At 33.9% G+C, this 13,118-nt stretch overlaps 1 protein-coding gene across 2 annotated transcripts in view; it reads right to left on the bottom strand.

The window, feature by feature from the left end:
- The window catches only part of MAP3K2 (mitogen-activated protein kinase kinase kinase 2), a 73,152-nt gene that overhangs the window by 32,088 nt on the left and 27,946 nt on the right, over positions 1 to 13,118 (bottom strand). For both annotated transcript variants that reach the window (XM_015590590.2, XM_006913436.3), the window contains exon 2: positions 3,446 to 3,515. In XM_015590590.2, coding sequence (XP_015446076.1) covers positions 3,446 to 3,452 — 7 coding nt within the window. In that variant the 5' untranslated portion in view covers positions 3,453 to 3,515. The remainder of the gene's footprint in view (positions 1 to 3,445; positions 3,516 to 13,118) is intronic.

Here is a 13,118-nt window from a genome sequence, read left to right on the forward strand (position 1 = left end):
TCTATAAATACCATCATTACTTAGCATTTATGTTCAAAGTACAGAATTCCTTTTAGAGTTCTTTCATCAGTACTTCAAGAAAGAAACAACAAAAAAGCTTTATCTGTGGATAATGGCCCACTGGTTTTTAGAACTGTTTTTCTTGACCTTCTGCCCCATAATGTTCAACAGGACTACAAACATTTAAGACTATTTAATGATCTTGGACAGCAACTATTCAAAAGCTAACAATACAAGAAAAATTCATTCCTAAGAAAAAAATACTGAACTCATAAACTGAGTGAAGGAATCATTAACCATAAGCTTTCATCCTTTCCAAATATTATCAAAGATTTCTTTCTAAGACTATAAGCATGAGCCTCCTAGTGATGCCAATTATATGCTCTCTGGAAAACTTCAGGGACAATTGATTTTCACTAATAAATCAATTCCACTAATAATAATCAACATTGGTAAAGGAAATGAGGGACTTTACAGTTTATATTTTAAAATGTAACCATTTTGGTGAGTAATAAATTATGTTCCAGAGTAGTAATAATTAAACCATGCTTTATCTGGTATGAAAAAAATCATTAAAAAGAATATGGCAATTCAATGGCTTCATCAGTCTTTCAAACACAAACACCTGACTTCTCTAATGTATTATTATTATTATTTTCACTCAGACCAACAGGGGCACAGGGCCATGTAGGGGCTTTATTTGATACTACTATGTTTCAATACAAACAGTCCAGAAAGAAAGTCAAGTCCCTTTGGGGCAGGGTGTGGTGGGAAGAGTGGTTTGTGTTGCTTGGGATCCCAACCCTCAACCTGAAGGGGATTGGGTGGGCCTAGACTGCCAGCATGGCTGGGAAAGATGGCACCAAGGATGATACCGTGCAAGGCCTAGGGGCCAAGGGGTGAGGCTTGCAGCTCTGTAGGTATCTCAAACTCTCACTGGTGGGGTGCTGTCCAGGACCCCCTAAGCCCAGGGTGATGCAGAAGAAGAAATTTGAGCCCCAGGAGCCTGCTTCTGTCCCTCATGTCCTCTGCTTCCCTGGCCAGCATTATGCTCATAGCATCCAGAGCAGAGCACCACAAAGCAGATGAGACCTATTTTGGCCACCAAGCAGAAGAGGAAAGGACAAAGTCTCAGGAGAAGAAAGAGGGTCCTGTGATCCATATAGATGGTAACGACTGACAAGAGGAAAAGTATAATCCTTCACAAAGTATCCTCTGTAAAATAAAAATTTCATCATAACATTAGCTTCGCCAGTAACTGAGCCAGCTGGGTATATTATAATCACAATATATGTACTGTCCATGGGTCCATGCCAGACAATGTCATTAACTGATAAAAATAAATCTCCTTTAGGAAAAGAATAAGCTGAGAATCATCTAAAGTGGAATAAAATTACCTGATGAAACCTTTCTGAGAAAGGTAAGATCCTTAATTGGAGAAAGGGGAAGTCTAACACTTAAACATATCTATGTTTTAATTATTTTCTTAATTAGAAAAAATTTAAATACTTGAATTGAGGCATTTTTACACATTTAATATCACAATACCAAAATAAATAAATAAAAAATGCCCAGAAGGTTTTGGCTCAAATCTCTTATCACACTTATATACTAATTTCATTGTTTAAAAAAAATGAGTACCATTTTCTATCTATTGTAGATACACAAAAAATAAAGAGGGCCACTGGAATATAAGTAACTTCTTAGAGAGATGACATACTAATAAAGGGCAAACTAATTGAGTTCCTTCTTCCTCTGGTTTGAAGAAGAATCATATGGTAGATACCCACTAGGAAACATACTTTGAGGAGACTGACAAGTTGTAAACTAACAAACTCACAAAAGATCAAGCCAAGTGGCAAGCTGAGATATTCACACAATGAGCACTACCTCTAACAATTCTTAGGACCGTTTTACTCTATTATGAATCTCTGTGGCGGTCATAAGTACTAGGTAGATTAGATAGGTTATCAATGTTATAAGGATGAGTTGATCCAATAGGCAGTAAGGATGCCCAAAGGATTCTAGAGTCTGACAAACAGTCACACAGAAGCAACAGTGTGTTTCTGACACATGCTGAAAGGACAGTTAGTTGAATACAAAAATGAAAAATGTTTGGGAAATAATTTCAAATAAAATCCTTTATTAGGCATGTTTAATTAGATATCTTATATGCTTATTCATTATACTTGAAAAATAATTACAGGAGGACATCCTCAGGCAAAAATTCAAATATCTGTGATTCACACTTTAAAATATTCATGGTTTTCTGTGACTACCTTTGTATGTGTTTTTAAGCAATGGACGTTCTTTGTGTTGTTGCTTAGTATAGTGAAGTATTTGAGAAGTACGGTAGAAATAAACATGGCCCAGATTGCAAGTAAGAGCAACCAAAATGAAAAGTTGGTAGAAGTTCAATAAAACGATATCCAATTTACTGGAGGTGAAGCTGACAAGAGTGGAGAATTTGGACCGCATGATGGCACTGCATTCATGGTTACAAAGAGAAAGTGAAAGTGGAGCTCTGGCCTACACACTTGTCACAAAGTAAAACACACTGAAAGTGTGCTACCCCTTCCCTAAAGAACATGGTCAAATTTAAGTCCTTTGGCCTATAATGTCATATATATACATATAAGAGTGGATAATACATTTGTTAAGAAAGGAGGAGGGAAAGTGTGACTAAGACAAACATGGGCAAGTATACATCAGAGTTAAGATACCACTATCAGTATAAGTTTAAAAACTTAGCTTCCAACTACTTCTCAGTCCATTTTTCCCTATTTAGGATAGGGTGGGCCGTTTGCTCCATTTCTTTCTAGTGTTTCTCTGTTCAATCACTGTCTCAAATTGGAACTGTCAACCCCAAGGAGAAAAGAAAAAACAGAAAAAAGGATATAAAAAAGAAAACCCAATACATAAACTGAACACTTATGATCCAATTCCATCCTTTAGTCTTCCTTTTCCTACCACAGGATATTCACAAGAGTTATAAAACATATCCTCCCTGAGTGCCAATGATTTGCTGTTCTATTGTTATAACATTTTACAACATACTATTTTTTGCTGCTATTTTCTTTTGTCTATATTATTACATTGTTGGGTAATTATAACAATTAATTCCTAAGGATTTATTTAATCTTTAAAAGTCAGGTTCATTTATCAAGTATTCCTTCTGGCCATTAGACTGTAAGAAAATCACAATCCATCTTAACATTTTATTTGGGATGGCCCTTCTATGTCCTGCATAAAATGATCATTCCAAAACTGTACGAATACAAGAAGGCTTTATCTAAAAATGTATTAAGTAAATATAAAAAGTTACATAAATCTACAACATAAAATTTCTTTATGAAAAAAGGTTATCATACATGCAGAGAAAAAATTTTCTCCGTCATTTTATTCTTTAATTATAGATTTAAAAATTTCTTTAGTTTGAACTCACCCATCATGGCAACCAGCTCAACACTCTGAAAATCAGGGAAATAGTTCTCCCATCAGCATTCTTTACTGCCCTAAGAGGTAAAAAGACAAACGCATTAATAATAAGAAATAGAAGAGGCACCCAATACACAAACACACACAAAATATCAGTTAAAAACACTACTAAGAAATGTATGATATTAATACTTTACACATTTTGCTGGGAAGAGGTGCTTTATTTCTCCCAGATACTCGATTACTGAGAATGACCTAAAAATCATTATTATTTTATACTAAATTTAAATCCATATTTTTCAGGCTCCTGTCTAAGCTAGAAAAAAAAAAAAAAACAATTTTTGAGAGTCAAAAACTTTAACAGATAGATAATCTAACAAACTTAAATTCTTACAGGGCAATGGCAGATATAAAGATGAATAAAAAGGGTCATGTTTAAAGACAAAAGGGAGGTTGTCAACAAAAAACAGTAAAGACCAACAAAAGTTCTCCCTTCCATAAAAGAAAAAATAGTCAGAATCAATTTTTTCAGAACTCCACAATTAACCAAGGCTTGAAGCAATCTGGGCAGTATTTAAGAATCTCAATAAAAAGAGAGAGTGTTGTGGTTTTCCAACCTTCTCTATTCCTATCTCCCTACTCCTTACTCCAAGCTCCAAAATAACAATATAAATCAACAGCCAACAGTCACCATGAAAATGAATAACCTAGAACCCATCATAAAGGGCAGAATGAGGCTGGAATGTCTTCAAAGTCCAATTCTCCCAAAATTGTCATTATTTGTCTGAGCTAGTGGTTGGATGGTAGACCCCACTTGACAAGTTGTCTTTAACCTGATCAAAGCTTTTCCAGTGCAAAGAGCTTGGGATGTTTGCTGAAACCAATCAGGCCATTATTGCATTATCTCAACTGTCTGAGGAAGAGAAAACAATAGTTTAACAAAAAAATTTTTTAAGAAAAGCTGAGGAATGAGATGTCAATAGAAACCTTTGAAAAACTCCAAAAGATTCCTGAGAATCCAGAAGTCACAAAATATCCAGAGCTGTTGAATATTCAAGAAAGGCCTAAGAAAGCCGTAGGCTTTCACCTTTGGCTAACCTTGAGGCACTGTGCTGCAGTAAGTGAAGACTAAGGTAGAGTTGTAAATGCCTAGAAGAATGTCCAAGGCCAGAGCCAATACACACAGAGAGAACCTCTCAAAAAAGAGTGTGAGACTTATTAGTTCCAGGCATCTAAGGAAATCTCTATCTAATCATTAGCTGACAACTGAGCAGTCTTCAGTGACTACACAAAACAAAGAATACAGATTTAAAAAAATTAGTTCTGAAAAGTCACTAAATAAATAAGAACGATAAACAAAAACACTGGGGAGAGAGGGAAATCTGATTCTCAAAAATGGAACATTATAATATTTAAAATGTCCAGTTTTCAAGAAGAAATTATGAGACATACAAAGACAATATGGAAAAAGAAATCAAAAGAAACTGATTCTCAGAAAGCCCAAGTGTTGGACTAAACAAAGATATTAAATCAGCAATTTTAAGTATGTTCAAAGAACTAAAGATGCCATCCATGTCTAAGAAACTAAAGAATGTGTAAGAATGATGTCTCACCAAACAGAATATCAGTAAAGAAACAAAAATTATAAAAAGGAACCAGATAGAAATTTTGGAGTTGGAAAGTACAATTAACAAACCATCGAGCACACCAACAAACATATAAGAGGAGTCTCAGAAGGAAAGGAGAAAAAGAAGGGGGCGGAAAGAACAGTTTAAGAAATAATGACCAGAAGGGTTTGGCACAAAATATTCAAAGTGACGAAAACCTAGGACCTACAACCAAGGTCTCTACCCAGCAAAGCTATCATTTAGAATCGAAGGATAGATAAAGAGCTTCCCCCGCACCGCCAAAAAAAAAGCTAAGCCAACATACAGGAAATGTTGGAGGGACTTCTTTAAGAAGAAAAAACTATATGTCAAAAATATGAATAAAGAATGGCAGTAACTACATATCTATCAACAAGTACTTCAAATGAAAAAGAATGAAATGCTCCAATCAAAAGATAGGGTTGGCTGAATGGATAAGAAAACAAGACCCTTACATAGGCTGCCATAAGAGGCTCACTTCAGATTAAAAGACACACACAGATGGAAAGTAAAGGAATGAAAAAAGATATTTAATGATTGACCTAGATGGTATTGTGCTGAGTGGAGTAAATCAGACAGAGAAAGACAAATGCCATATAATTTCAAGTATATGTGGAATCTAAAGAACAAAATAAACAACAACAACAAAAAAACAGAAACAAACTCATACAGAGAACATTTTGAAGGTTACCAGATGGGAAGGGGGCACTAAATTTATTGGAGTGATCACTTTGTGTTATACAGATGTCTAATCACCATGTTGTACACCTGAAACTACTGTATACCAACCATATTTGAAAATAAAAAATATTATTAAACAAAAATGGCCAAAAACTTCCCGAATTTGATGAAAAACAACAGGCACATCCCAGAAGCTCAACCAACTCCAAGCAGGATAAAATCAAAGTGATCCACACCTAGATACATCATAATCAAACTGTTGAAAGATAAAGAATCTTAAGAGCAGCAAGAGAGAAGGAAATTATCATGTGTAAGAGATGCTCAACTGATTTATCATTGGTAACCTAGGAGACCAGAAGGCAGGAGAATGACATATTCAAAGTGCTGCAAGAAAAAGACTGTCAACCAATTATTCTATATCTAGCAAAACCATCCTGTAAAACTGAAGATAATATTAAGATATTCCTAAATAAGCACAGAAAATTCATCACAACCGTCCTACATGATATATAAAAGGAGTCGTTCAGACTGAAATGAAAGGACATTAGACAGTAAATCCAACCCACAGGCAGAAAGAGCACCAGTAAGGATAATTACTTAAGTAAAGGTAAAAGACAGGATAGATATATTTTGTTTCTAGCTCTTTATCTCTCCTGACTGTGGTAGGTACAAAAATGGTCACCTCAAAGATGCCTATGTCTCAATTCCTAGAACCTCTGCAAATATATTACTTCACATGACAAAAGGGATTTTGCAGATATGATGTTAAATTTAAGATGGCTTATTTGTTTGGACCCCACATGATCAGAAGGGTCCTTAAAAATAAAAGGTACAAACAGGAAAGTTTCAGAATGATGCTGTATAAGAAAGGTTTGATCAGACATTGCTAGCTTTGCAGATGGAATGGAGGAGTGACCATGAGTTAATGAATGCAGGAAGCTTCTAGAAAGTGGAAAAGGCGAGAAAATGGATTCTCCCTTAGAACCTCCAGAAGAAACATAGCAATGCTGACACCTTGATTTTAGCCCAGTGAGGCTCATTTTAGACTCTTTACTTCCAAAATGGTAAGATAATAAACTTATGTTGTTTTAAGCCAGCAAATTTGTGGGAATCTGTTACAGCAGTATGTAGGGAGTATTCAAGACCACCCAAATTTCAATGACATGCTAGAGGACTCACAGGACTCAGTAACTCAGTCAAACCAACAGCTATTATTTATTATGACAAAAGGATACAAAGCAAAATCAACAGAGAGAAGGCACGTGGGGCGAAGTCCAAAAGTAGCCAAGGCAAACTCCTAAGGCTCCCTTTTTAATAGAATCATATGACACACTTAATTTCCTCAGAGGTTAGCCATGACAACAAACATGACATGTCAACAACCAGGAAAGACCATTAAAGACTCGGTATCCAAGGTTTTGATTAGGGGCTGATCATACAGGCATCCTCTGCCTAGTACATACCAAAATTCCAGATCCTCAGAAGAAAAACAGATGTTCAGCATAAACTATATTGTTTGTAAGCATCTTAGGCATAGTTAACCATTGTTATCAGTTAGACAGGTGGGAATTCTCTTGGAATCCAAGTTCTCAGATGCCAGCCAAGGGTGGACCTCATAATTAATTCATTCTAAGGATAAGCAGTGAGGCCTGCTAGGTTAACTCTTCTCTACACAAGTAGCAACCAGAAACTAATACACACGTTTTAAAAAAACTGCATAAAGCAATAATTCTAAGTGTGTTGTTGGGCATACAATATATAAAGATATAATTTGTATAACAATAACAGGACAAAGGGGAGAGATGGAATTATATAAAAATATTTATACCACTGTAATTAAATTAGTATTAACCCAAACTACATTATTTTAAGTTGAGATGTTAATTTTAATCCCCAGGTCAACCACTAAATAATAAATTAAAAAACAAAAACAAAAACAAAAAAACAGCAAACAAGAGAATTAAAATAGCACACTAGAAAATATCACTTTAACACAAAAGAAAGCAGTAATGAAGGAATAAGGGGGAAAAAAATCGCACATAAAAATATATAAATTGGAAGATGTAACCCTATCTTATGTGTAATTATATTAACTATAAGTGAAATTAACAAACAAGTTAAAAGGCAGAGATTAGCAAACTAGATTAAAAAACATAATCCAACTTTATGCTACCTATAACAGGTACACTTTAGATTCAAAGATAAAGTAGGTTGAAAGTAAAAGGATGTAAAGATATACCATGCAAACAGTAGCCAAAAGATAACTGGAGTGGCCAAACTAATAGTTGACAAAACAGAATATAGTATAAAAAGGATATTTATAATAAAAAAAAGCCAACTCATCAACCAGATTTAGTAATTATAAACATGTATGCACATAACAAGACTCTCAAAATACATGAAAAAAATGACAAAAGAAGTATACAATTCGAAAATAATGGTTGAAGATTTCAATGCTCTATTTGCAATAATGAATACAATCACAGAAAAATCAATGAAAAACGGAAGATCTGACTAACATTAAAACTACTAAACTTAATAAACAACTATAGAACCCTCAAACTCAAAACAGCAGAAGACACATTCTTCTCAAATGCAAGTAAAACAATATTCCAAAACAGACCATGTATGTTAAGGCAATAAAACTAATCGCATTAGGTATAAATGGACTGAAGTCATATGAAGTATGTTCCTTGACAACAATGTAATAAAATCAGAAAACAATAACAGAAGGATATTTGAGGAGTTCACAAATACATGAAAATTAAAAAACACACTCCTAAATAACCAGTAGGTCAAAAAAGAAGTCATGAAGAAAATTAGAAAATACTTGGAGATAATTAAAAATAAAAACAAAACATACTGAAACTTAGTGCATGCATCTAAAGTATAACTTACAGAGAAATTTATAACTGTAAATATTTATATTAAATAACAAAAAAGATCTCAAATTAATAACCTAACCTCTACCTTAAGACACTGGAAAAAGAAGAGCATTTTAAACCCAAACCTAAAGCAAACTGAAGGAAAGAAACAATAACAATTACAGTGGAAATAAATAAACCATAAAATAAAAACACAATAGAAAATTTTTTTTAATTAAACAAAAAATTGATTCTTTGGAAAGATCAATAAAATCAACAAACTTTTAGCTAGACTAGCTAAGAAAAAACGAGGGAAGACACAAATAACTCAGGAATGAAAGAAGGAGCATTACTATCAATCTTACAGAAATAATGTAAGAGAATACTATGAACAATGCTATGTCTGTCAACTGTCAACAAATTAGATCACCTAAATGAAATAGACAAATTACTAGAAAGAAACAAACTACCAAAATTAACTCAAGAACAATTTAAAATTCTAAATGGAACCATAAAAAATGAAGATAGTAAATTAGAAATGAAAATTTTTCCACAAATAAGTCTCCAACTAGATGGTTTCAAACATTTAAGAACTACCACTACCAATTCTTTTTTGAAAAGAGGGAATACTGAAGCCAGTACTACTCTGATAACTGAAAGAGACATTGTAAGAATAGAAAAACTACATTTGATACCCTTGTGAAGATACAAAAATCTTCAATAAAATATTAGCAAATCTAATCCAAAACATAAAAAGGGAATTGTATATCCCACAAAAGCAAAGTAAGTTCAGCATACAAAAATCAATCAGTGTAATAAACTACACTGGTAAAGCACAAAAAACGTGATCATCTCGAAAGACACAAAAAATGCATGTGTCATAATCCAACTGTCTATAATACTCAAAAGACTGTGAACAGAAGGGAATCTCCTCAAGTTGATAAAGGACAGCCACCCACTGTATAAGCTAACATCATACATAAAGGTGAAAGACTGGATACATGCCCCCTAAGATCAGGAACAAGAAAAGGACTGCCACTCTTGCCACTCCTATTTTGAAACAGACCTAAATAAATGGGAAGACATCCCATTTCATGGATTGATAGATTATGTATATATTTTATATATATTTATTTTAATTTCATTGAGCTGTTTTCTATATTATTTATTTTTTTAATTTACTTATTTTAATTAGTTTCAAGTATATAGTACATTGGTTAAACATCTATATAATTCATAAAATGATCCCCCCAATTGCTCCCTCTCTCCCCTGGTCCTCCACCTAGCCATCATATTAATGCTAACTGCATTCTCTATGCCATGCTCCCCATCCCCGTGACCATCTACCAACTACTAATTCATACTTCTTTAGCCCTTCACCCCATTCTCCCAGCTCCCCAAAACCCCTCCCCTCTGTCCATCACCAAATTGTCCACTATATTTGTGAATCTGTTTTTGATTAGTTTGTTCTTTTTGTTCCTTAGATTCTGCAAATAAGTGAAATCATATGGTATTTATCTTTCCCTGATAGACAATATTTTGAAGATGGCAATACTCTCAAAGTGATCTATAGATTCAATATAATCTTATCAAAATTCCAATGGCTTTTTTTTTTTTTTTTTGCAGAAATGGAAAAGCTGATCCTTAGTTCATAATGACCTGCGAGGGGTCCTAAATACTTAAAATGATATGGTGGGCGGGGAAAGTTGGAGGACTCACACTTCCTAATTTCAAAACTTATTACAAAGCTGCAGCAATCAAAACAATGGGGACACTGACATAAGGATGGAGACTGGTGGAATAACATGAGAGTCTAGAAATTAACCCAAACATCTATAGTCAAATGATTTTTCACAAGGGTGCCAAGACAACGGGGAAAGAAGTCTTCAATAAACGGTGCTGGACAACTGGATATCCATATGCCAAAGTATGAAGTTGGACCCCTGCCTCACACAATATGTAAAAACTACTTTAAAATGGATCAGATCTAAATGGCAAAACAATCTATAAAACTCTTAGAAGAGAACTGAGGTACAAATCTTCGTGACCTTGGATTAGGCAATAATTTCTTAAATGTGACACCAAAAGCACAGACAACAAATGAAAAAATAAACTGGGCTTCATTAGAATTAAATATAGATAGTGAAAAGGCAACCTACAGAATGGGAGAAAATATTTGTAAATCATGTATCTGATAAGGGTCTAGTATACATGAAGAAATATTACAACCCAACAATAACAACTAACCTAATTATAAAATGGGCAAAAGATTTCAATAGGCATTTCTCTAAAGAAGATATAAAAATGGACAATAAGCACTTGTTAAGATGCTTAATATCATCAGTTATCAGGGAAAAACAAAAACCACAAGGATATACCACTTCACACCCACTAGGATGGTTACAGTCAAAATGACAATGACAAGTGTTGGCAAAGATGTAGAGAAACTGAAACTATATGAATCACTACTTCCATTCCCAGGTATATACCCAAGATAACTGAAAACATATAACCACACACAAATGTGTACATCAACATTGGAAGCAGCATTATCTGTATGAGCTAAAAAGTAGAAACTCAAATGTCCATCAATTGGTGAATGGATAAACAACAAGTAATATATATCCAAACAATACAGCACTCATTAAAAGGAATGCTCTAATATGGATAAATCTTGCAAACATTATGCTAGGTGAAGTAAGCCAGACACAAAGGCCACATAATGTACAACTACATTTATATGAAATATCTAGAATAGGCAAATATACAGACAGGGAGGGAGTAGATTAGTGGTTTACTATGGCTATGGTATGGGAAATAAGGAATGACTGAAAACAGGTACGAAAAGGGGTGATGAAATGTTCTGGAATTAGATAATGGTAACAGTACTATAACTTTCCGAATATATTAAACTACTAAATTGTATACTTTAAAAGGTGAATTTCATGGTATATGAATTACATCTCAGAAGTAAAAAAGAGAGGGAGGGAGGAGGGAAGGAGGAAAGAAGGGAAGAGATAGTAGAAGTGACAGATACTGTGAATAATTAGAGATCAATTGTCATCTAGAGGAGCAACAGGAATTGCTACGGAAATTCAGGCTCTGTTATTATCAGATACGCTGATTTTTTCAAAAAGCTCCAAATTTTAATGTGAGACCTCCTCGCTTTCAAATATTAACAACTAATTCAAATTTTTACACCATATTCTTCTTTCATCCTGCCACTTTGCAATCAACTGACATATTCTAGTAATTCTTACCTGGGGGATGACATAAAATATAGTTTGAAAAAACAAATTCACCATAACTGTTTTAATTTCTTTTTAGTCATATTATATTACGAAATGTCAAATAACATTTGACATTTCATAATAATTATCAAAGAAAGTAATTTAAATATATTAATACATGGAATATAACATAAAACATGAAAATGCTCTCTGTGTTATGCTACCTCAGTTTTTAGGGCTTTTTAATCAAGGCAAGTACAGAGCTAATTTTTAAACAGTTGCAAAACAAAGACCTACTCTAAGCATCCTATTTTAAAAATAAGAACTCTGAAGGCCAAAAACATAATATAATTTACTCAAGGTCATAAAGCTGGGCAAATTTAGAACCTGAATACCCATTTCTTATTTCTCACTCAAGTTAACTTTCTAAAATAATGTATATCACTCCAGCTCAGCTTTTGAGAAAACGGGTAGCATGAGTAATTCTCCTAACATACACACACACATAGAGAATGTTACTAAGTGGTTAAGGAGATTTTATTCAGTACATTCTCCTTCTACAAATTTAAAGTTTCAAGTTGAATTTCTCAGCGTTTTTAACTTAATATGTTTAAGACAAAATCTTGACTGACCTCAAAATAAAGCAGTGTGAAAACGAAAATATTTTCCAATTTAACAAATCAATAATATCTTTCTGGAAAAGCGATATAAATTCCCCAAACCACAACAGCTAAATCAAAGAAACATGAATCTAATGGAAATCAGTTCAACACTGCATTTATGTAAACAGCCATGGTAATTTTATCAATATTATGAGGCTAAAATTGGCAAATCATGAAAAACGATCATAAAGTTAAGTGTACAACAAATAGGAAAAAAACTAAACAAAGGTGAATCACATCTGTACCTGAAAGGTCTTATCCACAAATAATGCTTTTTGTCCATTGTCTATGTGTAAACTAGTCCAACTGCTACACATGTAAATCATACTTTTAAATTTATTGCCAGTATCTACTTATTCTGTCAGCATTCCACTCACCAGAGAGCACATACACTGTCCTAACTTGCTTTATTGATACCTGGGGCTCTCTGCTTTTTTCCCTGAAGCATGAACCTAGCCCCTACTACTCACCACACGTGTGCGCACGCACGCATTCATATACAGGGAAACCTTGGGAACTAAAATACCTATTTCCATCTTCCTTTGGGGAAAGATATGAGAGAGATTACCTAAATGTTCAAGAGCTCAGGTGCCAAAC

The sequence above is a fragment of the Pteropus alecto genome, unplaced genomic scaffold (assembly GCF_000325575.1).
Source record: "Pteropus alecto unplaced genomic scaffold, ASM32557v1 scaffold725, whole genome shotgun sequence".
NCBI classification, from domain to species: Eukaryota; Metazoa; Chordata; class Mammalia; order Chiroptera; family Pteropodidae; genus Pteropus; species Pteropus alecto.